At 38.9% G+C, this 23208-nt stretch overlaps 3 protein-coding genes across 9 annotated transcripts in view; all 3 read right to left on the minus strand.

Moving 5' to 3' along the window:
• Positions 1–23208, minus strand: part of LOC115753955 (peroxisomal membrane protein PMP22) — a 491710-nt gene that overhangs the window by 230919 nt on the left and 237583 nt on the right. The window lies entirely within an intron of this gene.
• Positions 573–2246, minus strand: LOC115753984 (protein LIGHT-DEPENDENT SHORT HYPOCOTYLS 4-like). The gene is made up of 2 exons (XM_030692861.2): positions 1789–2246; positions 573–1674 (listed from the first exon to the last, which is right to left on the minus strand). The coding sequence occupies exon 2, from the start codon at positions 1613–1615 to the stop codon at positions 1025–1027; it is 591 nt and encodes a 196-aa protein (XP_030548721.1). The 5' UTR covers positions 1616–1674; positions 1789–2246; the 3' UTR covers positions 573–1024.
• LOC115753983 (putative E3 ubiquitin-protein ligase XBAT35) lies at positions 13093–17635 on the minus strand. 5 transcript variants are annotated; one of them, XR_004016933.2, is made up of 11 exons: positions 17086–17634; positions 16789–16903; positions 16325–16405; positions 16129–16217; positions 15946–16037; positions 15690–15771; positions 15132–15234; positions 14986–15039; positions 14624–14709; positions 13391–14139; positions 13093–13305 (listed from the first exon to the last, which is right to left on the minus strand). XR_004016933.2 is itself a non-coding variant. In XM_030692856.2 (11 exons), exons 1-10 carry the CDS (start codon positions 17185–17187, stop codon positions 13489–13491), a joined length of 1455 nt encoding a protein of 484 aa, XP_030548716.1. In that variant the 5' UTR covers positions 17188–17634; the 3' UTR covers positions 13093–13337; positions 13462–13488. The 5 variants fall into 5 exon arrangements, 4 of the variants coding, with proteins under 4 accessions (XP_030548716.1, XP_048129131.1, XP_048129121.1 ...); XM_030692856.2 differs by having other exon boundaries at positions 13093–13337; positions 13462–14139; XM_048273174.1 differs by having other exon boundaries at positions 13093–14139; positions 15946–16004; positions 17086–17635.

Genomic DNA, 23208 nt, shown 5'->3' on the forward strand with positions numbered 1-23208 from the left:
TATGTGAACCTCCATGCTCATCACAGACAACCAAGTACGGTCAGCGGTTTATTCAGACATCATCCGAAATCGTCTTCGCTTATTTAATGTTGTAGCTACTCTTCAGGGGACATCAAGATTGATTTGACACAGAAAAGAAATGGGGCGGTTCTGAATTGCATCATAAATGAGCCCCCCATAATACTATTCACAGCACAAAAAAATTGAAAAATCCCTTGGTTTCGAAGAGATCTGAAGCATATGATTTTGTTGAGCGTCTCTTATTTTATTCCTTTCTTTCGACGACACTTAGAACAAAATTAGGCATGCAAAACACAAGAATTCGCATGTTTTTACAACTAAATACCCTATAATCATGTCAAAACGCAAGAAAAGCAGGCGAGTTAGACTTGGGAAGCGAAAAGCAAAGTTCACCACTCACCACCATCTGTAATACCAAAAACCCAACAGTGCTAGACAAATCTGACACGATATCTTTTTGCAAAGTTATATATCTCCATCATATCTTATGACCGATTTGATTTGACAATACCTAATCAAAAAAATAGGACTTCGCATTAAAATTTTGCACATGAAATGGGGGGAAGAAAACCCAACCAAACAAAGATCTTGCAAATCCATTTCTGCCCCTCATTCGTCAATCTTCATGGGTTTCACCAAGTACAGGAAGTTTTTATGCGACACTTTGGAGAGTCACTACAGATTTGACACATACACTGGCATAATCTGAACCCCACTTCTTAAAAGTAGAACACAGTCTCTCTCTTCTTCTTTAGCATCCAATAATGGAAAAAACCATGTAAGGAGCAAGCATTTGCTATCTTAATGGTGATTTTTTTTCTTTTATAGAACTAGGTCTTTCACCATATGATGCACTATGCAGACACGACACATATACATATAGAGGCTTAATAACTTCGATATATCATGCTGTCGTATGTCTAAAAGTTCAAACTTTTTGAATTGAACTAGAGGGGGCGTCGGATTATTGAACATGCCACATGCTAAGAGTTACATTTTTCCCTTACTGATTTTCGACCCGATCGGCTGCGGCGATCATGGAGGGTTGGGGCGGCTTCTTCCTCTTCTTCTTCTCGTAGCTGATCCCCCTGGCCTTGGCCTGAGAGTCCCGGACCTCGCGGAGGTACAGCCTCACGGCCCGCGCGCCGAAGGGGTTGGCCTCGGGCTTCCCGCCGTTCTCCTCGAAGGCCGCGCGGAGGCGGCCGACGAGGGCGTCGAGGCTGCCCCACGCCTGGCGGAGCGGGCACGGGCAGGGGGCGGGCGGGCTCGGGTGGCCGAAGAAGGGGCAGAGCTGGGTGTGGACCTTGGTCTTGCCGAACTGGTCGAGGTACCGGAGGAATTCGAGGACGTGGGCGCCGCTGCACCTGGAGAGCGAGAGCGGCGGCCGGTGGTTGCGGAGGTACTGCCCGAAGGTGTTCCAGTCCCGGCGCTTCTGGTTCTCATATCGGCTCGACGTCGCCGCGGCCGCCGGCACGGTTGTGGCCGAGGGGGAAGTGGAGGAAGAGGAGGATGACAAGGCAACGGTGGTTATGGAGTTGGTGCTGGTGGGATTGAGGGCTGTGATGGGAACAAGTTCTGGAAGCGAATTCATCATGCTCCTTCTTGAAGTTACTCGCCTAATGGTCAAGACAAGGAAGTCTCTAAAGAACACACCTGATCAAAGAAGGAGAGAGAGAGAGAGAGAGAGAGAATATACATGCACAGGTCAGAGAAATCTGAAGCTGGGTTTCCTGGGAACATAACAAGCGGTGTTAATTACACTGTTACCTAAGAAAGTGAGAACCCGAACATAAGCTACTCGATGATCAGTTCAGGGAGATCTCAGTAATTCACAGAGTCAGAGAGAGACAGAGAGAGATTGGGTATTACAGTACCCCTGTGAAAGTTAATGGAAGAGCAAGAACAAAAGCTAGGGTTTGTCTCTCCTTTTTTGGAGTTTGGTGGCTGTGAGGAGGACCAATATCAGCTTGAACAAATCCTCGAGAACTCGGAAAAAGCTAGCTTCTTAGCTGCATGATGTTGGATTGGCTTTTGATGAAAACCTTCTCTCCTGGAAAAACTGTGAAATGAAAGGTTGGCAGATGGGTTTCATTCTCCTTCCTTCCTGAAAAAAGGGGGAAGCAGACTCCCTATGTGTCTGGCCCAATCTCAGAAAGCACTCATTGAAGAGGAGAGAGAGAGAGATTTGGCAAGTAGCTTAGGAAAGAGAAACAGGGTTTTAGGGCTTTTTGTGGAAATGGGAAGAGGATGAAAGTGAGGTTGGAGGTGATGGATGGAGACAGCATAAAGGGGGCACTGTCCATTGGAGCTATAAAAAAAATTAAGACTTATATGTTAAAAATTAGGAGGGAATGACATGATTTTGTTTGCTCTCCCCTTTGGCATTGATTGACAACTCCTTCTCGAATTGACCATAATGCCCCCCCCCTCTCTCTCTCTCAGTTTCTCTCTCTTGTATTTCCTTTTCCTTCCCTAGAACAATGCCCATCTGAAAGATGCAATCCCACAAGCAAACGCAAATAGGCAAAGGTCCATCAAACTACAGTGGCAGTCCACAGTACCAACTGCTCAACACAGAGTCTTAGAAATCCTCGCTGAATTGATAAAAGGGGCCTCAAGCAACAAGCTTGGAAATGTTCCTCTCCTTCGAGTGTACCAAAAAATGCCAGCACTGAATTTAATTTGGTTTGTTTCAATTTTAATGTTTTCGAATGATATCGAGGCTTCCTTCATTCCACGGTGGCTTCCTTTATTCCACGGTAAACTTCACGATAAAAAAAAAATCTATTTTTCATAAAAGTTATTTTCTAGAAAAATGATTAGTTTTTATCCTTTTGGTGGTTTAGGAAGAATGATTCTCATCTTGTCAGAAGAGAGAAGTCGTTTTCCCTCAATCTAAATTTAGTTGTTTTCAATGGACATAAATTGTTTTTCCTAAATCAATTAATTTTCCATCATCTAAATACTAAGAAGTTGGAAGAGGCTTAATTTAGGTCCAATCACAAATCTGCCTCGAACTTTTTTTTTATTTAAAAAAAAACCTCTCAACTTTAGTTTCAGTCCCAAATCTTCCCAGAATTTTTTGTCTAAAAAATCACCAACTTTCAATTTATTCTCAAATATACCCTCGTGATCCAATCTCAACTTGATGTGGCATTTCCACGTAGATAACAAATCTACATCGGGAGAGTAATGAGGCGATAGGTATAGATCGATGTGGTATTTCCACGATGATAATAAATTCAACCCAATTAAATTTATTGAAATCCTCCAAAATAAAACCGTTCTAAGATATGAAAATTATGGACGACTAACGGAGATTTTTTGTTAGAGAGGGCAGATTTAAGATTAGAATAAAAAATGCTGATTTTTTTCTTAAGAAAAAAAAAGTTAGGGTAGAATTGAGACTAGATCTAAAGTTTGGCATTTTTTCCGAGACAGAAAAGGTTGGACAGTTTGAAATTGAACCTAAAGTTTGGTGTTTTTTTTTAATCAAGAAAAGTTCGGGACAGATTTGAAACTAAACTTAAAGTTGAAGATGTTTTAGGGAATTAGGCCAACGAACAACTCTAAGATCACTCTATTTGTCCGCACACGATTAGGTTTTCTGTTATCGGAAGTGCTTAATTACAAAACTCCAATCAATTACTTCTCACGAAGCTCGATCCAAGTGTTAGATCACGCAACAAACCACGGGACTTGAACATTCTTCAAGGTTTTCAAGTTTGACCCGACGGAATTCCGACCAACGTCGATGAAAGGATCTTGACGATTTGGCCGACGGAATTTTTTATGTTCTTTGAATCCTGAACTTGGCCTTTTGAAGATCGTCAGGGTGTTTAACCCCATGATTGGAATGAACTCGACCTTAGAAGATCGAACATGCCGGGGTCATCGAGACTTGATTCTTATAGAGCTTCGTTTCGGTATCTTCCTGAAAGTTGAATGTCTCGATCTGTTTCAGCTTGGATGGATGAAGGTCACTGGGGAATGGAGCAGACTCTTGACTTTGATTTGAGTCGATGAAGTTGTCCGAGGCTTCAGAGCTTGAGCTCTTGATGGCCCTTCAATTGAACGGGGGATGTGGGACCGGGTAATTTCGATTGAGAATTTATGAGTGACATGAGACCTAATGATTTTTCCGACACAACATATTTTTGATTTGCATTTTCTAGAAACCAAAGTCCTTACCGACGTGCCGATTGTTTTTCACCTTTCCTTTTTCCATCTTCGTTGGTCCCCCCAATTCCGCCGAGTTAGGCTCTGATTCCAATTCTTAAAAACATAAAATGTAAAAGAGAAAAATCATAGAAAAAGACATGTGGATTTTCACGTGGAAAACCCTTTTAGAGTCAGAAAGGGAAAACCACAGTGCTGCATTAGGCAATCCCTTTGTTGTTGGTATCGATATCGAGTTACAAATATAAGAGAAACTGCCCCAATATATAATTAAGTGTCTAGGGCATATAAAGTCATGAATATACCCTTTAGCAAGATACTTTCCTCTTCCAAACTTCACAACTTCATCAATTACATGTACACTCTTAGGAGCATTTGTTTTATTGGACTCCACAACATCATCACTGGAACTCGCAAAACCATGTTATAAGCCATTTAACCCATCCACTCATGTACAATGTGAGACTTCGATTCACTTGTGCATCGAGATCTTCATCTTTCAACAACGGTTGGTTTTATAAACTTTATTACATAAGTAACGTAAAGTCGAGAGGCGATAGAGGTGTAAGTCGCCTTTATTGGCGGAATCTACTCGAACACACGGAATTTGACCAAGAGCTTACGGAGCTCAATGCGCCAATTCCAAATGGGACAATTTTAAGAACCGCAGAACCAATTCATAAACCGCTCAACTCAGCCATGCACGCCTCCGATTGATTGCAACCAAAGAAAGTTCTTTCTTTCTTGGTGGCTATTGATGATCCAATGGCTGTGATCTCTCGCTCGCTTACCGACCACGAGCACTAATCACCACCAACTCTATGATCTCTAAGACCGAAACTTTTTTTTTGTTGTTGCTTTTTTGTGGTGTACGACGTCGCAGGATGTGTTTATGTCATGTGATGGGTGGCCTATAGCCTAACCATCCTAGAGCATAATGGGATCGTAAGCTAGATATAGAATTCTGGGAATGAAGTTGTCCGTGCTCTTACATTGTACCATCTCCAACTTCCAAATAAGGTCATTCATTGATATCGCCAATGTATCTATGCTAAACCTGCAATGTACATGATTTTCAGAAGCTCTCTTTATGGACGACAATGACCTACCTCTGGCGCAATCCTTCATTGCAAGCGAAGAATCCTGTTGCACTACACATTTTGACAGGAAAAAGGGCTGTCGGTGAAAATGGACGAAATAATTTACAAGTTAGGGGAGTGAACGACAAGGATTTGAAGCTTCGGGGTTTCATCCGAAAGAGTGAAAGTTCGGGGTAACCGGTAAATTGGCGGGAAATAACACTAATGATTTTTGAACTTTGACTCAATGTGCAATGTCATTTCTTGATTTTAATTTATTCAATATGGCCATTGAACTATTAGTAGATGTTCAATAGAATATCTAACAATATAAAAATGTTATATGTTATCCTTTCATTAATTCAAGTTAACGGAATTTGCTCATGTGACTTTCAATCCGTTAAGTTTGGACCGTAAACAACAAAAAACAAGTTACACGTGGATTATCCAAGCAAGATACCCATCTCAAATCATGATACAATAATTTGCGTCCTTATCGAAAGTAGATGGCTAAAAAGGTAAACATGTCGATTCATCATTTTTAAACATCCAACTCAGTATATGATAATCCACGTCATTAATGATGATCGATTTGTCGTTTCAGCAATGGAAGGACCACGTTAAACATTTACAATCAGTTCAGAAAATACATTGAACAAATTAACTGGATCAAAATTCGGAGACTCTCTCTGTCACTTTTCAAAAATGGAATTACAGGAAGCGAAAGAAGTTAAAGCTTATGGTGTAATATGTAATTGGATGTTAATTCGGAGGGCATAATGAAAACTTCGCTTGATTTTCTCTGGAGAGAGTTTTGAAGATGGACGAGCAAAGTTTATGTACGGTAGGTCCATTAAATAGAGAATAGTCATCCTAAATCTAGTCATTACGCAAAAATTATTACAAAAACAGTATGTTGACTTTAAATTACCCACTTGCACCAGAATCCGATGACAATAATTCATTAATTTTTTTTCCATCAAATTGGTACGGAGAAGAATTTTAGTTTTTATCGACCAGTCATCGCTTTAATATTATTTTATTAGCTTCCCTGTCTTCACCTCAAACGCCACATCTGAAAGGTGAATAAGCCATCTTTCCTAGTCTTTTTTTTTTGGTCATTTGTTTGAGAAAAGAGAGAAAATGGAGGTAAGGGGAAAATTGGGTGCAAAATGGGAGAAATCTAAGGCTCTATTTATTTCGCCGAAAATAATTTTCGAGATAACATTTTTTGAATTTTTAGATTTTTGGTTAGCAGAAAATGAACTAGTCTAGGAAAACAATTTCTATCTATGAAAAAAATCCTTCAAAATTGAGAAAAATATTTTCCTCTTTTTGAAAAGATGAAAACGTTTTCTCTTGTCTTTGTTCCCCTCAATTCCTTTGCATTCATTTTCTTTTATACTATTTTTTATTTTCATTTTCTTTCTTTTCTTTTCTTTTCTTTTCTTTTTTCTTTTCTCCATCCTTCCCCGCGACTCCTCCAACCATGACGCGACTTGACGGTCGCAAACACTATGGCGAGGCTAGAGTTCGCCGGGATCGTCCGAGCCTCAAGCTCGCCTGCGGCCGACGACCGACCAAAACCAGTAGAAAAAAATAATATTAAATAAATAAATCAAAATTTTAAAATAAAAAATGACAATAAAAACCAAGAAAAATTATTCAAAGTAGTGCATGGAGAAAAATCAAATCTGATTTTCTATACCAAATGACAGAAAATATTTTTCGAGTCCTTTTCATATTTCAGTTAAATATCGAAAAATATTATCATTTTCTTTGAAATATAACTTTTTGGAAATCATTTTTTGAAAACGTCTCATTTTTTTTCTCAAAAAAAGAAAAGGAGCCTAAAATTTTGTACGATGGGTTTGGAGGGAAAATTTAAATTTTGTAGCATTTTTCTTCCCAATTTTTCTTCTGCCATTGTTTGTGAAAGAAAAATTCATTTCTTTTGGCAGACAATGAGGATCGAGAGGAAGGAAGAGTGTAGTTATACTCTTTAGACGTTAATTAACAAAAGATTTTCACACTTACTATGAAGTGTTGGACTTGAAATAGATACTCAATGCGTCCTATAGACATCTGTAATTGACGAGTCTATCACTATAACACCATAGGAGTGTTGGGCGGTGAGTCTAACCATGCAAATATCGGTCTTGGGCCAAACTTTGGCATTAAATTCATCTTAAATCACTCTTTGCTCAGATTTTCTTATCTTTTTCTTATCAAACGTTAAAGAAAATTTTGCCATTAAAGTCATTGCTAAAAGTTGTGAGGAAATGCATAACACCCTAAATTTTGGGGAGAGTAGTTTTCCTTTTCAGCAACAAAAAGTAGAAAGCACATCTCTATTCTTAAGCGGTGACATGCCGTATGATCGATAATGAGTTAGTGAAAAGAGGGTCAATCGGAACAATAAAAAGAAAGTTCAAGAGATAACGTGTACCGCTTAAAGTTCCAAAGACAAACATGTACATGTCTTAACAAATAAAGGGTTTTACGTAAATTTTTGTGCTCAAAATTCGAATACTTTTAGTCTTCAAGACATTGGAACTAGTTCATATGCATAAAGGTACATTTGTATATAAACAAAGAAACATATATTGCTTAAGTTCTCTTCTTTCTTAAATGGACAGTTGGATACGTTTCTTTGTAGCTTTACGTAGAGAACAATGAGTACCAAAAAGAACACTCGCTGTCAACTTTTTTGTAATGCCATATTCCTACATGTGTTTTTATTTGATTTTCCCCATGTGAACCCCTTTTATAATAATTAATTCTTTTTCTGTGCAGACGGAACAAACATTGCTTTCCCTAGGTGGAGAAAAACAAAAATCAGAGCTTGAAATTAGGAAAGTAAGAGAGAGAGAGAGAGAGAGAGAGAGAGAGAGAGAACGGGCACATGGAAATATGAAGTGAAGGGTTGTTTGGCCCGAGGAGGAGGAGGGAGCACAATTGCTGCCTTGTTTCGTGGCCAACACCGCCAGGTTTTAACTCCAAAGCCAGTTGTTGTACTTGCAAAGCTCAGGCTTGTCAGTAGATGTTAGCCAATCCCCAAACCAACTCACGTACCCTAACCCTAATTGCAATTCAGTTTAGCTCTTTACAAATTCCGAGATGCCTCTGCATTTCTCATCGAATTTGACACAGTGTTGAGCAATTGCACGCAATAAATAACTGGTAAATTATGGGATGCCAAAGAGTACTTTTGGAAGCCCTCAAAAGGTGGGGCAACGAGCACTGTAATTCCATGTGATGGATGTACTGAGAGGGACCCCAGAAAAGTGCGTTGCATGACCGTTCATAGGAAGCTGTCGTGAGGGGATTTCCCAGTGGTTTTCGAACTGAAAAAGAAAGAGGAAGAAATTATAGATTATTAGGAAATATTGTCAAAAAAATAAGAGTAGCTGCTTGAGTTGTGTGCATTTGAGTCCTTGTGCATGGACCGTCATGACCTTTTTGTGACTTTTCCTGATTGTAGAAGCATATGCAAGAGCTAACCCGGTAGCATGTCTTGTTTTATTTAAGACGTTGTCCTAAAATTTTAGAATCTAGAACACAATAATAGAGAAAAAATGGATTTGCACACTTGATTTATAATCCATCGTTCTTGATGCGGAATAGTTTACGATCCAAGATTCAAGTGCTTCTCCTCTATTGCCCTATGTATCGTTGACTTGATAAGACTGCTCCCCACATTATGTTATGTATCTACTTTTTATATGAGGTTATTTGTACATCATGTTAGATGAGAAACTTGAGCATTGTTTATAGAGTTTTCAACCACAATCATTCTCATTACAGGTTGGGTCTACTCGGCCTATACAAGCTAGTCTCGAATTTATATATTGCTTTATTGGATCAATCCCGCGAAACGGAAAATTACAATTTGTATTAATATAGTCCACATTAGAAAAACTCTTACAGTTGCATATATGGATCAAACTTCTATGTTGTCCAAATGGAAATTAAACCTATTTGAGTTAGCAGTGGATAATTATAACCCAAAAATTTAGAGAAAAATAAACCAGAGATTGATCTATCTTTAAGAGAGGTGGTAACAAAATCTACATGTGCCATTTTTAATGCACAAACAATAATGACAATGACATGATTTTTATTTGGGTTTTTGTTTTTTTGGCAATCCATGTTATCTCATTTGACAAGGTTAGACCTGTATGAAATCATATATAGTGCGATGCGCAATTTATGCGATGGTCACATAGTCCTCTATTTAGGGAAAAATACTCAAACGAGATACGAAAGACCATCTTATTACCACGCAACTTGATAAAATGATATGTCTCGAGCACCTAATTATTTTCCGTTCTTAAGGATACAACTATGATGATCAGCTGACAGCTATATTTCGTGCATGACATAGTAAGCCCAGGTAGGATTTGCTTAATTTAGGACTATGTTCTTACCTTTATCTGTCCTTTCCCACCCCTCCCCGCCCCCCCCCGCCCCGTTTTATTTTCTGGAAAGGACTGGTTTATTTGGGGAAGTGTGTGTCCGTTTTGTCCTACGATGTTGTTCCCCTTCATCTTTTGCTAAACAAAGTCCACGTGGGAACAAACTAAATTAAGGGTTTTTTTTTTCGTTTAAATCGATGAATTAAAACTAAGACGTCATTAACCAATTGAATATACAATTAGCCCTAGATTTGGCAACAGACTTGGATGTTTGGGATCAAGTTTAGTAGCTCGCACTGAGGAGTAACATAAAATGTTCACATTCCGCTTTGTATGTTATCGGATCAAGAATACGTCTCAACTTTGAACACGTAAAGAAAATCCTATTCAGGTGAGTATCCTATTTGACGGGTTTCCTAGTTTGAGCTGGTTTCTTAAAAGGGTATTTCCTGTTTTGATGACAAATATCTTTTTCATATACAGGAGATGGAGTTATCCTCGGTGGACACAAAGAAGACCAAACAAGAATAATATCGGGGTTTCTCTTTTGTGACTTCTTTGTTTTGTTTTGGGTGAGTTCTGTTCGAGAGAATCTAACATAACACTAGGGGGTTTGTTTTGATTGTGATTTGGGGCCGAGAAATACTCAAGCCATCAAGCTATTGCAAACTCTGTAACATACGAAATCGTAGTAAATTTCTTGGCAGCCGGCTCTTCATGTGAAGTAGGTGTTGAAAATTAAGTAGTAAAGTATTGTGGGAAGCACGTAATACTGGTTGTTATAACCCAAAAAATGATAACTCTGAGAAAGTGATAACAACTTTAATAATGACCAAGCCTATGAGTAAATATATTGAATGGATCTTCTCAACAAGTGAAGAAAACACCGATGTTACAATTAAACAGAGAAGAAGCAAAGATTGCTATAAAATTAGACCTAATACCCAAAAAAACTCCAACTTTAGCATCTATCACAATTATTTCCAAAATTTTTTTTGTCTCATAAAAAAATCTTAATTTTTACTTTGTCCCAATTATACCACCGTCGGCCTTCCGTTCATAATTACCGTTATTTAATCCAACGCGGCTCAAATTTTCTCACCGAATTTACCAATGAATCTTCGAAGTTCGGCAACAACGGGTTTCAGAGGTGGCAAGATTTGAGATTGTTCGTCAAAATAATTAGCTCTCCACGTCTAGCCATTCTTTATGCTGTTGAGTACTAGGGAGAATTCGAAATGCGTCGTCTTGAGCAACTTTGTATCTCCCGACAATGTGTAGAGGAAGCAGACAAAGTAAGAGAAGTTAGGGATTTTTTCATATCAATTTTGCTGAGTTGTAATTCATTAACGACTTGAAAATATCATGCAAGATTAACTAACGGTGATTATGGACGAAATGCTAACAACGGTAAAATTGGGACAAAATTAAAAGTTAAGAATTTTTTATGAGATAGTTTTGGATATAATTGAGACATATGCTAAAGTTGTGGGCTTTTTTTGGTTATTAGGCTGGTAGAATTAGAACAAAAGTAAAAATTGAAAATTTTTTATGATATAAAAAATATTCTGGATATAATTGGTACATATGCTAAAGTTGGGGGATTTTTTGGGTATTGAGCCTATAAAATTGTAACAAGATTAAATAGGAGGTGAGGTATAACTAACCAAATTTCCTTAAGGCGATTAGTTCTTGCTAATGGTGCTAAGCGGTTTTATGAGTTATGCCTTCCAAGATACAGCACCTCGAACTCGTTTGTATTAGCATTATATGAACATGAATCTGTCGAACACTTTTCGAAACCGACATACTTAGAGAACGATTACAAGGGAAATTAGAGGAGTTCTTAGAGAACGACTACAAGGGAAATTAGAGGAGTTCCTTTGGTCTTTCTATTGGACTAATGAGACATGTCTATTTATAGATAGTAAAAACAACAACAGAAAACTGAAAAGATATGAACTCAATAGTCATATCGTTTATGCTCACATTTGTTGAGCTGTGAACCTTTAATAACTACAATATTAAAGTCGAAACTGTAGCGAGAATGAAGAATTACGTGAAATGAAGGGACAAGTGATTTGAAGAGACACGTGAACTGAAGAGTCGTATCTCGCTTTGCTCACTTTGGTTGATCCATTAACTCACTATAATTATAACAATAGGTATTAATATTCGGATCGAACCAATTAAATTTCTAGTGTCCTTATCATTCCTCTTTAATCTTTCTGGTAAATTTTTTCTCATGTTCAATTAAAATTGGAAGATCCCTTAACTCCTGCATTATTCCACAATAGAAAAAGGACTTAATAATTATTAAATGAGATGCTACTGACTTACTCTTTCTTAGTACATAATTAAAGCGATAGCCTTTCGAAAATCACAGAAGAGTACAAAGATCAAGATCCGGGACACGTGGCAAATAGACAAATATTTTGCCGACACATATTCCCCTTTTTTTTCCTGTTGTTTTCCCTCTTTCCATTAGCAAAGGGGACATAGGATCAAAGTGTATTGACTGTCCCAATCTTTTGTCCATTGAGACATTGAGTGCCCAGCATGTTAAAGTAAATCACAAACTAGAAAGGATCCTAGGATTTCTCTATTTTGATGATGAATTGTAGAACAGTAAAGCCCTCTGAAATGACAGAACCTTGTAAAGTTGATTAGAGAGTCCCATTCAGAGAGTTGAAAAAGGCTAATCCTATATCCGTGTTCGTTTCATTCGTGCACGTCTTCCTCGTTCAAGATTCGATAATTTCCCTAGCGTTCGTGGATGAGAAGAGCGCCTATATATCGAATCCGGATCATTCGGGATGCTCGAAAGGCCTCCCAACTCCTTTCGTGGAAGCGATCTCTCCGTCGAGCATCGTCGTGTACAGTTCCTAATGCACCCTACAATAATAGGAAAAGATCTAACATTGCCTTTCTTTTTTGCCCCTTTTACACCATCAGATCCAATGAACTAATGACTTCGTTGAAAAACATCCAATGAGTAACGAGAACAGATACTGGTATTATCGTTCACATGACTCATCCGATGCCCCACTTTTGTCTCCCCAGCTAGACCACCCAATAAGATGCCTCAAGCTCTTTAACAGAAACACTTTTTTTCCGGCCAATTTGAGATCAATAACAAAACTAAAGTTTCGCCACTTTGGTTTACTAAATCCCCTATTTAGCAAATGCACTCATCAAGCAATGTTTGGTTTTTCAAAACAAGACAGGGCTGGACCAGACCGGACCACATCGACAAGATTAACCGATTGATCCCATGGTCTGTTTCGGTCCGGACCATGTGAACGACTGTTGGCCCAGTTGGGAAAAGAGAGGGAGCCCGATTTCGCCAATCATTCACATTTTGCAAATAGTAGTGGAAGTTGGGTCAGTGCAAGGGGAAATGCTATCGACAAAAGACATGGTATCATTCTTTGCTTTACAGTTCCACACAACATAAAGCAATCCAATTGTGCTCTCAATTCATGCCACATACTGGAGATAAAGATGCTGCTGACCATATATTACAAAACCACAAGCCGATCTACGGATCGGACAAACACATAGATGCAGAGAACTCGGTATCATCTATCTGTACTGCAGTCACGCTCCTTCATGTTTCTGGAACCACCTTTCCTTCAATCTGCACAAACACGTAATACTCTCTTTACTCCCCAAGCTATAAGCAATCTCAACCTGTGAACCTTCAAGAAAACTTGCATGCACAGTACCAACTTAACACCTCATTGTAATAACAATCACCGTACCTGTTCGAGATAGGCGAAGCTTCATAGTCAAACAGCATACAGCCTTATGACTTGGTCAATCTTGGTACGACAAACTGGGCACCCGGTTTTCTTGGCTTTGATCTTTTCCAAGCAAGACATACAGCCCGCCATGTGCCCACACGGCACGCAAGCTCCCTGAACGGGAGCATCCAAACAAACGACACAGCACGTCTCTTCACTTCCGTCTTCTTTGCTCCCGCTAGAGCCAACAGGTGGTAAGTCGCTGATTAATGGAGCGGACATATCAATCGGACTGATGTCGATGGATGGATATTGAATCGGGCCGTCCTCTACAACCTCAACATTTGCTGGAGGGGCTGATGGAGCAGAGACGGAGTTCTCACTGACACCTTCAATATTTTGAGGTGGCACAGCTATAGGAGCTATTTCATTGCTTGGACTGCAGCCATCCTTGGATGGAGCTGTCGCGGCTGCTGCACTTGAATCACCGTGACTCGTAACTTCTGCAGAATTACTCCAACTGGTGGATGCACTTGTCCCAACACCTTGCTGAGCAGGAAAATGTGGTGGCACATCCTGCATAGCCGACTGGATGGAGGCGTTGATTGCCATTGCTAATTCCAGATCCTCTGCGGCAGGTGGTGCAGTTGCCTGAACCGGTGGCTGCGCAGGTCGCAAAAATGCTGGCTGCGTGGCCTGAAATATTTGCAGTTTCAACATAAAAATGCATCTTAGAAAAAAAAAAGGTTCACAAAAAACATGTATCGTTCACGCTGTCTGATTTAAATTCACAGATTCTAGTTCTTCTCTCATGATTAAATACTGACATCCCATGACATGGAACTACTGATACCTCATCACAAAAAATCCTGAAAGTTGAATGACCGAGCCTTTTCCCACTAAAAGATATTAGATGCACAAATGCTATCGATAATTACCGCACGACTTTGTGAGCAAGTCGCATTGAAACTTGACAACATAAGTAACACTAAAAAGACTCACGCACAGACTATCATAAGAAGTATCGTGACTAGGGTAATACCACCACCTAAAGGTGTAACATCCACAAAGCCATTAAAATTTCTAGTCAAGAACAGGATTGATACGAACTACAGCATTACATTCACTTTTCTGTCTCACTCATGAGTTAATCCCAAAATGAAACTAATCTGCGCAATACCTGTGGAATCCCTTTGCATGCATCACAAAACCACTGGAGTTGCTGTCTGTCACTTTCATTGGCAGGTGCGAATCTATAACGGGTCTCTGCAAACAAAAACAAAATTCAGCCTAAGTATACCTAACAAATTGAGTGAAAGCGGAGTATTAGAATTTCTAATGTCCCACTACTCATTAAGCAAAGATGATCCTCAAACATTTTCCTATCCAATAGGGACAAGTACTTGGAACTGGAGGCCGGGCGTGCGTGGGTCATCATAATTACACGATATTCTAACAAACTCTAATGGGAACTAACTCCTCAGTTCTACAAAATTTGAAGCTTTCATTTAATTGTAAAAAAGGAGCAATTACTATACTTACGCCTATCTGTTCGTGGCCTATACCTCCTGTGTCTCCGCCTCCTGCCCCTTGGGACTTCGATTTACATAAAGCTCAATTAAACTCATACTCTACAGATTGATACTGTCAAAATAAATTTGAAAATAAGACCCAGTACAAGTTATTACTTGAAGAATTGTCGACAATTGTCACTGAATGATCAAAATGGTGGAATTTAGGTTCCTCTAAGTTGGCATTCCACAATGCAACAATTGCTCGAGGTTGAGCATCCTGCACATTATAAATAGTGCCGAATCAGCGGATAGACTTGATGGCCATCATTTTAGCACAAGCAGACATGACTTAAGCCACATGATTACGAGGGGCAAAGAGACAACCAAAACCCAGAGAACATCAGAATCAGATTTAACTAATATAGTCCGAAACCCAAAAAGAAAACACAGCGAGGGAAAAGGGTGTCAAAAGGTCAAAGAGACTCGTAACATCAAGTGGATGCTGCATACATAGAAGATCTGCAGGTATAATCACTCAATTGGATAGGTGATTCGTGCCTAGAGCGGGCATCAATTTATGGACTAAAAACAGAAGAATTATGAGAGCTCATGCAATGACATAGCAGGAGAAAAACAATAGTATATACATTTTAAACCCAAAATACTAACATATGTGAAGTTGAAAACTTTTAATTGCAACTTGGTAACATATTGGTAACAAAGGATTGGTACCTGCATACTAGGATATATTGCCATTTCCAACTTGAATGGCTTTGTGGGCTTTCGAGAACCACAAGGGTAAATGACTACCCACCTGGAAAAAGAAGAACGTTAAAAAAAATAAATAAAATTAGGCCGTTGGAGAAACAGCTTATGATCCATCTATTTTGCCAACAGAGAGAAGGCACAGCTACAAGAGATGAGTGTATAAAAGTAAAGCAAACACAACGTTGCCTACTAAAGTAAAAACTAAAACTAGAATACCCACACTTTTCTTGAAAGCAACTGAGGAGCAAGTACTTCCAGAAACCCAAGACCATAAAACTCCCGCAACCAACCAGAGAATAATCCCATGTGACCCTAAAAGCATTAAAAGTTAGACAAGTCAATCTAATCTAGTAAGACTTCCCTTATTGACGGGATACAATTTTGTTTTTTCCACAAGACATACCTCAAATGTACGGACAACATTAGCGTATCCTTTAGCTCTCGCCACATCCAGTGGAGTTTGACAATCATCATTTATCAACAGTGCATTTGCTGAAGGATCAAAATGTGCAGATACATTACACAAGCTAGATAGCAGAAAGCTGGGTAAAAACTTCAATTAGCATAATGTAAACTACTAAACAATTATTGGCACAGACCTCCATGAGAAAGAAGTAAATTAACAGTACTCTCGAGGCCTCTCTTAGCTGCATGATGCAAAGGAGTGCCACCATTGCGACCTTCATTAAATTACCAAGTTAAGAGTCAAGACATGGACATATAGACAGATAACTTATAACACTAGATGCAACGCGGCACTTAACACATGCAGAGAATGATATGTGAATATGCTAAATGTCATAGTTCAAATGATGGTTTGACACGTTAAATCAACCAAACTAGCCCAATTCTGAGCCAAAAGGAGAGCTATTACTGGAAGCAACCGAGATATCGCTCGCACATGATTCTAAACTAGTTCCTAGAATAAACTCAGCCCAAAACACATCCTTTCTAGAACAATTTATCATCTCAGACCGCGTCATATGGATTCATACCAAGCACAACAACGAAAAAACAGCATAAAACCCCCCAGAAAATGCGGAATCCTAACAAAAAATGGTACCGGGTCGGTATGCATTGACGTTGGCGCCCAACTCGATCAAAGCCTTGGCAACATTATACAGCTCCGCATTCATACAAGCGACTATCAAAGGCGTCTTCCCTTCTCTGTCGATCCACTGCACCGACAAAAACCACCCAAAAATGACCCATCACAACAACTTCAGAAGAATCCCCTCTTCTAACATTACAATTAGAAAAAAACAGAGACAATCTAAACACTACCCAAAAACAATCGTGATCCGATGACATACATGAAAGCCTAAATTTAGAGAGAAGATGCACAAAACAAGAAATTTACCTCGAGGCCAGCGCCTTCTCTGCAGAGGGCTTTGATTCCTTCGGTGTTGCCATAGCTGACCTGCTGATACACCAACTCGTCCTTGGATTGCTGTTGACCCATGTCTTCTCGCACCCACCCCAAAAATCAACACCGACAAAAATTGCCCCTTCTTCAGATTTCGATTCAGCAACAGAAAATATGAACCAAAATTGGCCCTTTCTTTCTGAAGCCGAAGGGAAACGAGAAAGACACCCCCAATTCTCTGCTTCCCGTCAAATGGGTCCCGAGAAAAAAAAGCAAGAAAATCAGCAATTCATCATTCCAGTGAATTAGCTCAGCCCCTCCCAAAAGGCGTTGAGCATGCTAAAGCGCGTCTAAATTTATAAAAACGAAGAATTTCCTTTTGGACCAAAGAACGGGGAAAATGAAAGAAAATGATTCGAGCGATGGGCAGATTTTCCTTAGCGAGGAAGGTTTTCAAGAAAAGTCTAAAAGCTGGTAACGTCGTCGCGCAGAGAGAGAGAGAGAGAGAGAGCAGAGGAGACGACTCCAAGAAGTTTCTCTGGCAGTGGATTGACGATGTGAAATTGATTGTTTCTTTAATATTAATATTATTTGGTTTGTATTGGTTTGGTTTGGTTGAAAACTGATGAACATTAATTTCTTACATCATTATAAAGTTTGACATTTATTCTAGTACAGAAAAATAAAGTGAAAATCATTTTGCCATACTTTTGAATAAATGTGGGAGATGAAAATAATTTTGTGGAAAGAAAGAAATTCCCAAAATTTTGAAATCTTTTTAGGGAGATTGTTGTAGATTAGGAAAAAAGTTCAGAATTTCTATATTGAAAATGCGGGAGATAAAAAAAAAAATTTACACATTCAAAAAAGGCCATATTGAATAATTAACACCGTTTGGAGAAGAAAAAATTTATTGAGATAACTTAAAATCGAGAGTTTCTCTTTGCTTTGAATGACAATAGCACAAAAGTCTTGTTGATAGGTACGCGACACTTAATAGTCGTACTTACAATATATTTATTTCGTGCGAAATCGACAATATACAAAATATTTTTGTCAAGATTGTTTGTGTCGCTAAGACGATCAATCAACTCATAATATTTTCACCATCCATAAAATTGTTTGCTAAGCAATGATTTTTCGAAAATTGCTGTGGAAATAGTTGATGATCCTAAAAAAAAAGTGCACCCTAAAACAAAGAAATTTCTTAATTTCTAATGCGATGACGATGCATTGCTTAAATATTATTTACCGAAAACTTAAAGTGTGCTTTAGAAGTATTCACTAATAAAACCCTAACCTCGATAGAATTGGATTGATAGTCCACAATCAATGATCCACCTAGACCACATAATCACTAAACAATAAATTTTGGCTTGTGGATTACGCGTTTTCTATATAATGAGTTGTTTTAAATCAAAACAAAGGACCGTAAGTTGAGTTAATTTGTTTGCCCTTCCGGGCTAGTTTTTATGAATAAGAGTGACGAGATGCTATTCTTATTCTTTGAGTTCACAATACGACATTTGTGTTCCGCTTTGACAATTACTTTGTCCTTGGTTGGTATTTTTCTTAGCTTTATTGCCCTGCTATCATTGAGGTTGATTTGTTTATCTACTACTGAAAAGGATAACTTCATATAGTACGCCAAAAAATTAAAAATATCAACTAGATTCGTTTTAATTCGGGATGCTTTTTATCTTGTAAAATTAACGATTGGGATACCATTTTTTTTTTAAACAATCTTTTGTATCTTTTACAAATACGGATGGAGTGAAGACTATTTTCATTGTCGGCGACAAAGTTTACACAATTGTTGATGATTAGAAAAACTCATGTTCCCTCGACAAATTTTCCTAGACGTCACAAACAATTCTTCTAATAAAAGTTTTTTTTTCCGAAAATCATATTATGGGTATTCAATAGAAGCTTAAAATAATAAGACGCTTCAGCATCAATAATCGAAGTACCCTTGACAAGTACGAGAGAAACCTCGTGCTCTGCACGAGCTTATGAATTCGAAAAGTTAAGAACATTTTGTTGGATTCAGTGGTCATAACAAATTTCATATATGAAATGTCGAAATTATATTATAGCCATTAGAGTTTCAGCACTATTTCTATAACTCTTCGTTAGGTTTTCATTTATTACAAAAAGAGAAGGAAATGGAAAAAGAGCGATTATCTCGTGCTGAAAGCTGTTTGTCATTTGAACCCAACATGCGTGTCGTCATCTCAATTATTGTTTGCCTAGTCGAAGAAGGAAGAGGCAACTTGGCGATACGTCCACATCAAAGTAATTATACACCAAATGCAACGCTCTTGGTTGGAAGTTGCCTGGATCGATCTCTACCTGAAATCGACTGGAGATAGGACCCAGGCACGACCAAGTCTGCTTGCAACCCCTCGCCGAAGTCAATCTCAAGCGAACAGATAAAGCGAATAGATAAAGTGAAGTGGAGAATGTAATTGTGAAATTTCTGTACATCTTCCATTGACTATACAGGAGCCTATTTATAGGTTTTACAAAGCAGTTATCTATAGTAACGTAATATTACAATATCAATTACAATAGAACCTAATTACGATTCATAAAATCGTAATTGTAATATATCTAACAGAATCAATCTAATTATTATAACGTCCCCCTCAAACTCAAGGTGATATGGAAGAAGTCAACTGGAATTTGGAGAAAAAATCTTGAAAGCGCCCAGGTGGATATGTCTCAGTAAATACATCAGCAATTTGATTAGCCAATGAAGTTGAGATAAGACGAAGAGTACCCCGAAGCACGTGAGAGCGTATGAAATGGCAGTCTATTTCAATATGTTTGGTGCGTTCATGGAAAACGTCATTATGAGCTACTTGGATAGCACTCTGATTATCGCAATAAAGCACTGTTCCACCGGTATGACAAACTTCCATGTCTTCTAGTAACCACCATAACCATAACAACTCTGCCGTTGTATCAGCAAGAGCACGATATTATGCTTCCGTACTAGATCGAGCAACAACGGTTTGTTTCTTACTACGCCATGAGATGAGTGAGTTACCCAGAAAGAAGCAGTGGCCGGTAGTGGAGAGTTGATAATGAGGGTCTCTTGCCCAATCAGCATCGGAATAAGCCTTCAACTCCAAGGCAGATTGAGCATAAAAGTGAAGACCATGAAATAAAGTGGTGCCCTTAACATAGCGAAGAACTCGAAGAACAACGACAAAATGAGTTGTTCGAGGCACGATCATAAACCGACCGACAATATGAACAGCATAAGCGATATCGGGACGAGTGACAGTGAGATATACAAAAGCGCCAACTAGTTGCCGATAAAGAGTAGGATTGGGAAGAAGAGTCCCATCTTTATCATTAAATTTGTCATTAGTTTCAATGGGAGCAGTAGCAATCTTGTTATCGGTAAGTCCCGCTTGAGAAAGAAGATTAGTGGCATATTTAGCTTGAGAAAGATAATATCTTGAGGAATCAGAAGTAACCTCCATGCCTAAAAAATAATTGAGTTTACTAAGATCTTTCATTCAAATTGCTGATTGAGATACTATTGGAGATTCGCAATGCTAATTTGATCATCGTCGGTGATGACCATGTCATCTACTTATAAAGGAGCATAATATACCCGCAAGATGTTCGGTGAACAAAGAGAGCATTATCATAAGGGTTGGATTTAAATCCAAGGTGTTCCATGGGAGAACCGAACTTAGAATACCATGCACGAGGAGCCCGCTTCAGTCCATATAATGCTCGATGTAATCGACATACTTTGTCAAAAGCAGTATATCCGGGAGGAGGTTCCATATATACTTCCTCGGAAAGATCGCCATCGAGAAATGTATTTTTAACATCCATCCGAAACATAGACCATTGCTTGATAGAGGCAACAACAATAAGACTTCGAACAGAAGTAAAACGTGCAATTGGAGCAAAAGTCTTATCATAATCAATCCCATACTCCCGAGTAAATCCTTTTGCTACTAATTGAGCTTTATAGCATTTCACCGTACCATCTGCCTTAGTTTTGATCTTATACACCCATTTACAAGCGATAAGAGACTTTTCGGGAGGCAAATCAACTAGATCCCAAGTATGAGATTTTTCCAACGCTTGCAACTCATCCACAATTGCTTGTTGCCAAAGAGGATTAGTACGAGCTTCTCTATAAGTGCGAGGCTCGTGAAATAAGGCAATAGTGGAATTATAATGAAAATCACGAAGTCGAACGGAAGGTTGACTTACATGAGTAGAATGACGAACGGGAGAAGAAGGTAGCACTAAAGATGAAGAATCTGCAGATGGTGCGGACATGTCGTGGGCCGCCGAAATGGGATCGCTTGATGTACCCGCATTATGATTAGAAGAAGACAATTCCAAAGAGGAAGATGCAAGTGTGCCATCTTCAGGAAGAGTTCCATTGAAGGATTTGTGAAAAAAAAATAAAAATAAACGGTTGGTGATAACTCAAAGGAACGAAGAGATGAGAACATTTGTATTCCCAAAAAGTAACATGACGGGAAACACGTAGACGATTAGAGACTGGATCCCCACATCTATACCCTATATGCTCAATATCATACCCAAGAAAGCAACATAAACGAGCAAGAGGTTCTAACTTCGTACGTTCCTTGGGAAGTAAATGCGCAAAACAAGCACTGCCAAAAAACTCAAAGAAGATTATAATTAGGAGTCCCGCCATACAAGCATTCGTAAGGAGATAAGTTACCCATAGTAGGTGACGGAATACGATTGATAGCGTATACAACAGTGTGACAAGCTTCTCCCCAAAATTGTTTTGGACAAGAAGTTGAGATAAGCAAAGTGCGCACAGTATCTAAGACATGCATATGCTTATGCTCTGTTCGACTATTTTATTGGGAAGTTCCTAGACAAGAACGATGAATAATAGTATCGTTCTGAGAAACAATACGAAGAAATTCAGCATCTCTATACTGCATGGCATTATTAGTAAGAAAAACCTTGATTTCTTGAGAAAACCGTGTTTTGATCATGGCAACAAAATTACGATAGATATGAGTAATTTCAAAGCGATTTTTCATAAGATAAAGCCATGTGTAACGAGAGTGATCATCTACAAAAATCACAAAATAACGAGATCCTCACATATTAAGCGTGAATGGGAGTGTTAGAATATATAAATATTAAACCACGCATTCATCTAACAGCTTAAGCGTTTAGAGCAGTTGGTCGTGGTCCCACAAAATCTTTCTTGGTATCAGAGTTGGAGGTCCCGATTTTAAATCTTTTTAATCCCCGGACTAAGCTTGAGGAGGAGTGTTAGAATATATAAGTATTAAACCATACATTCATCTATTAACTTAAGCTTTTCGGATAGTTAGCTGTGATACCATCAAAATCTTTCACGAACTACGACTCCGGCAAGGGGCGATGTACACTATCCAAGGTCATTCGACCCCAGATAAGGGCATATTTGCCCTTGCGATCACGATTCCGTCTCTCACCACTATACACAGTCCCCTTCCCCACTCTAACATGTGTGTGACCAAATTGGGCGGAGTCAGGGGGAGGTTACGATGGGTTTCAAGAGATTGGGGAGGACATGACGATAATCAAAACTTCACGGGGGGAAACTCACATTTCTCGGAATTCATGGGGGCAAAACGTAACTTGGCCCGATCATAGAAACCCCCGTGTGGATTGATTTACCAAATTTACGTACTGCATACTTGTCACTGACACTTGAATTTCCAAGCCGGGGGCGCATGAGAATGTAATGATTAATGCAAATTTTCTATACAAACCACTTCCTTTGTAGTCTTCTGTCTCGGAATTATCGTTTTACCTATTGAGAGCTGCAATTTATTACTATAGTACTATGTGACCTTACACACAACATATCTGGCAAATATGCTGTTTTTTTTATATAACAAATCGATCCTACGATCTGATCCTTGAAGACCTCAACAAAATCCTACTTAGGATTCCAATCCTACAAAGTTGTTCCTGGCCTAGATGGTTGTGTCATGGATTGGAGTTTCCGTGGCCCGACCGATCCACGACGTAGTCCGAATGATTAACAAGACTAGGAGTCTTGGCCTCTACGGTTTCTTTGAGTACTATAGAATATTCTTA

The sequence above is a fragment of the Rhodamnia argentea genome, chromosome 1 (assembly GCF_020921035.1).
Source record: "Rhodamnia argentea isolate NSW1041297 chromosome 1, ASM2092103v1, whole genome shotgun sequence".
NCBI classification, from domain to species: domain Eukaryota; kingdom Viridiplantae; phylum Streptophyta; class Magnoliopsida; order Myrtales; family Myrtaceae; genus Rhodamnia; species Rhodamnia argentea.

Bases quoted from the DNA above. Each gene is read 5' to 3' on its own strand.
- LOC115753984 (XM_030692861.2), bottom strand. From the start codon at position 1,615: ATGATGAATTCGCTTCCAGAACTTGTTCCCATCACAGCCCTCAATCCC.
- LOC115753983 (XM_030692856.2), bottom strand. From the start codon at position 17,187: ATGGGTCAACAGCAATCCAAGGACGAGTTGGTGTATCAGCAGGTCAGC. The intron at 16,904-17,085 runs GTAAATTTCTTG...TTGTCGGTGCAG, and splicing joins GAGAAGGCGCTGGCCTCGAG to TGGATCGACAGAGAAGGGAA. The intron at 15,235-15,689 runs GTACCAATCCTT...TATAATGTGCAG, and splicing joins CAATATATCCTAGTATGCAG to GATGCTCAACCTCGAGCAAT.